This window comes from Nannospalax galili, unplaced genomic scaffold, assembly GCF_000622305.1.
Source record: "Nannospalax galili isolate Female #2095 unplaced genomic scaffold, S.galili_v1.0 scaffold2074, whole genome shotgun sequence".
Lineage (NCBI taxonomy): Eukaryota > Metazoa > Chordata > Mammalia > Rodentia > Spalacidae > Nannospalax > Nannospalax galili.
In genome coordinates, this window is record NW_008334931.1 from 10,831 (window position 1) to 14,829 (window position 3,999).

The window sequence follows — 3,999 nt, forward strand, 5'->3', positions numbered from 1 at the left end:
AGGGGGAAAGACATCTGTCATAGCAACACTGACACAAGGGCATTCTATGCCCAGGGAGTCCTAAGTTAGAGGTCACTCTTCAACCCAACATCAGCAACTCCTCTTACACATACTTTCTTTCTCTTAACTGCAAACAGATGCTTAGATCTATCTTCAATTGCTTAATAAACTTGATGGCTATTTCAATATCTTGGTTAGCAAAGAAAACAACTGCTCTCCTGAATTAAAGCTTCAAGCTTATATCTCATGATTGTTCTAAGGCTTTATTTTTATTTTTAAATTATGTATAAATGTGTATGTTTGTGCACATTCATGCACATGTATGCAGTGTCCATGGGGGCCAGAAGGTATCAGAGCCCCTGGAGCTGGAGTTAGAAGTGCTTGTGATTCTCCTGATGTAGGTGCTGGCAACCAAGATCCTCTGCAAGAGTAGTATGTGCTCTTAACCACTGAGCCATCTCTCCAGCCCCATTTTGTAATTTTTAAAAAAACTTTAAAATTACACACACACACACACACCCTTTTTCTTTTTTTAAAAAAAAGACAAAGTCTCACTATATAGCTGTGGCTAGCCTCAAACTCGTTATGTAGACCAGACTGGCCTCAAACTCACAGAGATCTGCCTGCTTCTGCCTCCAGAGTGCTGAGACTAAAGGTGTATGCAACCATGCCTGGCTAATTTTATTTTTTTATTGTTTTGGTCTTTTATTTTTTGGTCTCTCTGTAGCCCCAGCTGGCCTGGAACTCACTATGTAGACCAGGCTGATCTCAACCTCACAGCGATCCACCTGTCTCTGCCTCCTAAGTGCTGGGATTAAAGGGGTGTGCTAACACCCACGGTTTAATTTTATATTTTTAAGATTATACTTTATGTGCTTGTGTGGCACAGTGATAATGGGTGAGATATAGAAGAAACATAAAGACGGTGGTTACTGTATTAAGAATACCTACTGTACAATTTGTCTGAGGTTTTCTGGAGTCAACTTAATCCTCCTTTACAAAAATTACTGTGCACATAATGTGCATAATGTGTATGTGTGTGTACTGTGTGCCACGGTACAAGTGTTGAGGTCAGAGGACTTTACAGAGTCACTTCTTTCCTTCCACCTTTATGTGGGTTGTAGGGACCAAACTCCGGTTGCTGGGCTTGCACGGCAAATGCCTTTACCTGCTGAACCATCTGACTACTTTTAATCCCTGAGGTAAATCAAACCCTTATGTTCTTACCAGGATCCTCAAGTTCTTACCAAGAGTACACTAGTCCTCAGGTGTGATTCCGGAGATCTGAAAAGAAACCGTCCACAGGTCTCCAGTAGAGTACATGCCATTTCAATATGATGATGAGAAAAGTCTGATAGAAGCATCTGGAATAATAAGAATGATGAAAAACTACAAAGACAACACATCAATCCTAACAGAGAAAGAAAACAATATTTACATCAACTGTGTGTAACAAATTACATCAAAGCTGAAAACAAAATCAAGTCTCAATACTTTAATAAGTTTTACCACTGGGCATCTTTGTGTTTCACCATCAAATTTTCATTGAAAAACTTCAATATATTTGACATCCCTTCTTTCAAAAAAAGAAACTGATGCCAAAGTCCTTTCTATAGTTATTATTAGATGCTGTCATATTTTATTTGGTGTAGGTATATGTGTGTGATGTATGCATGTGTGTGCATGTGTGTGGCTGAATTACCTTAAATGTAAATGAGCTCAACTCTTCTGTTAGCTATTAGTACAAGCACAGCCATTATGTACACTGAGCTGTGGCAGGCTTGTTTCCTTATGATCTTTCACTTTGACTCAAGAGTTCGTGTTTTGCACACCAGTACCTAATTATTCTGCCAAGTCAGGAGGAATGTGTTGATAATTTAGGGAAGATGGTTAAATGGTGGAATTCACAAGAAGTATTTGACCATTCCTTTACCCTCAGATAAAGGTGGGAAAAAACAGCTGTTGAAGCTAATTGAGCTAAGCAAACGGTGGCTAGCTGATGTTCTGCTGTATAAAAAGGCTGAGCTGAAATAAACTGGGGCTGAAGTCTCTACTGACAGTCCTCCTAAGGATCTTTCTCTGTCTCACCCTCACTCTCCCTTTCAGGTGCTGTACATCTTGGCCAGCTGGTACCAGCAAGTGGCACCTGGAACAGGGACCTGAAAAGTAGGGAAAAAGTGAAGGACACCGCTGGAGAAGTTGAGTGACTACACTCGGTACAACTGGGGAGCGGTGAGTATTTATCTTGGGAGAAGATGGGGAAGGAAACAGTCGCTCAGTTTTTGTAAGGAATATGCTTGGGGCCCGAGGAGCAAAGGCTGAGACTAAAGAGGAGAATCCGATAAGCCACGGCTGGGATAAAAGTGAAACCAAACCTTCCGCTCCACCAGAGCCAGCTCCATTAGCCTTGCCACCCTTTTATGAGGACCCCTGTCTGGGCCTGATCGGGAAAAGTGTCCACCTCTAATTGCCTTGTCTGAGAAGTCTATCACTGGGAAATTGAGCAATTAAGGGCAGAGCTAGAGGCTGTGAAGAAGGAAATGTTAAATAACAAAGAAAAGAACTGCAACCACCCCAACACCCTCTATTATGGTAGGATTAGAGCCTCCTCCTCCGAGGCCACCGAAGGTTGTTACACCTCCCATGATTGCCATGGTGCAGGAGCCTTTGGCAGAAATCTGGTACTCGCTTAGAACCGTGCAATCCCCCTACAACAGGCCATTGGGGCCATGGTAGAGCGAGGAGAGTCAGTGCATGGATTTCAGGTCTTCCCAGTTTCTGAGCAAGTTGATCAGCAGGGCAACAGGGTGTGGTCTCATGCACCTGTGCCTTTTAAGCAGCTTAAGGAACTAAGGACTGCTTGTGCTCAGTATGGTTCTATGGCCCCTTTTACCCAGGCTATGTCGGTACTTACTGATGGTTCTTCTAATGGACATGCAGCTTATGTGATTTATGGGCAAAGTTATTCTTTTCAAACTTCCCCTGCTTCAGCACAGGTAGTGGAACTTCTTGCTGTAGCTGCAGTGTTCCAGCTTCTGACATCAACTCCCTTCAATCTCTATACAGATAGTCATTATGTAGATCAAGCTCTACAGGAAATTGAAACAGTACCTTTTATTGAAACAAGGAATGTTCAAATTTGTTTACTGTTAAAACAAGTGCAAAATAGTATTAAATCTATAAAATATCCTTGCTATATAGGATGGAGCCTGTCAAGCTGCTATTAGGCCTTTTAGGAAGAAAGGTGATTTATCAGACTATATAAGATTATGTTCTGATATTGGGCCATCTTACATCCAAGGCGTAGCCATGGCTGCGGCATTACAGGGAAAGCCTATTCAGGAGATACTTTAAAAAATGAAAGGGTCAAAAGGACAGGTGGCTGGACCTGGGGGGAGCTGCTTCAGATGTGGCCAGTTGGGACATCGAGTAAAACAGTGCCCTGATAAGCAGAGAGAAGGTCAAAGAAAGAGCCAGGCTTGTGTCCCTGTTGTAAAAAAGGGAAGCATTGGGCTAATGAATGCAAATCAAAACAGGATGTTATGGGGAACTTGCTTCCACAGGGAAAGAGGAAGCAGGGCCAGCCCCAGGCCCTGAAACAATGTTATGGGGCACTTCAGACACTAGTCCCCCAGCAGGGAAGTCCATTCAAGACCTCTTCAGGGCCATCCCGGGAAGCACAGGACTGGACCTCAGTGCCTCCACCTACACAGTATTAACCCCTGACATGGGAATGCAAGCCATACCTACAGGAGTGTATGGGCTGTTGCCAAAAGGAACAGTGGGATTGGTATTAGGAAGAAGTAGTGTTACCATGAAGGGAATTCTGGTAGCTCCTGGAGTGAGAGATTCAGACTATCAAGGTGAAATCAAGATTATGACTCATTCCCCCTTAGGAATTGCTGTAACACAGTCAGGACAACGATTGGCACAATTGCTCCTGCTCCCTCTGGTTCACAGTAGCAACAATAGTAAAAATCAGCATAGAGGGGCAGGTGG

At 43.2% G+C, this 3,999-nt stretch overlaps 1 protein-coding gene across 3 annotated transcripts in view; it reads right to left on the reverse strand.

Annotated features, from left to right (window-relative positions):
* The window catches only part of LOC103731307 (regulator of nonsense transcripts 2), a gene marked incomplete at its 5' end in the record, with an annotated part of 10,030 nt that extends 8,666 nt beyond the window's left edge, over positions 1 to 1,364 (reverse strand). For all 3 annotated transcript variants that reach the window (XM_017797296.2, XM_008829679.3, XM_017797297.2), the window contains 1 exon segment: positions 1,248 to 1,364. In XM_017797296.2, the coding sequence (XP_017652785.1) occupies positions 1,248 to 1,364 (117 nt within the window).
* Between the last annotated feature and the right edge of the window lie 2,635 nt (positions 1,365 to 3,999).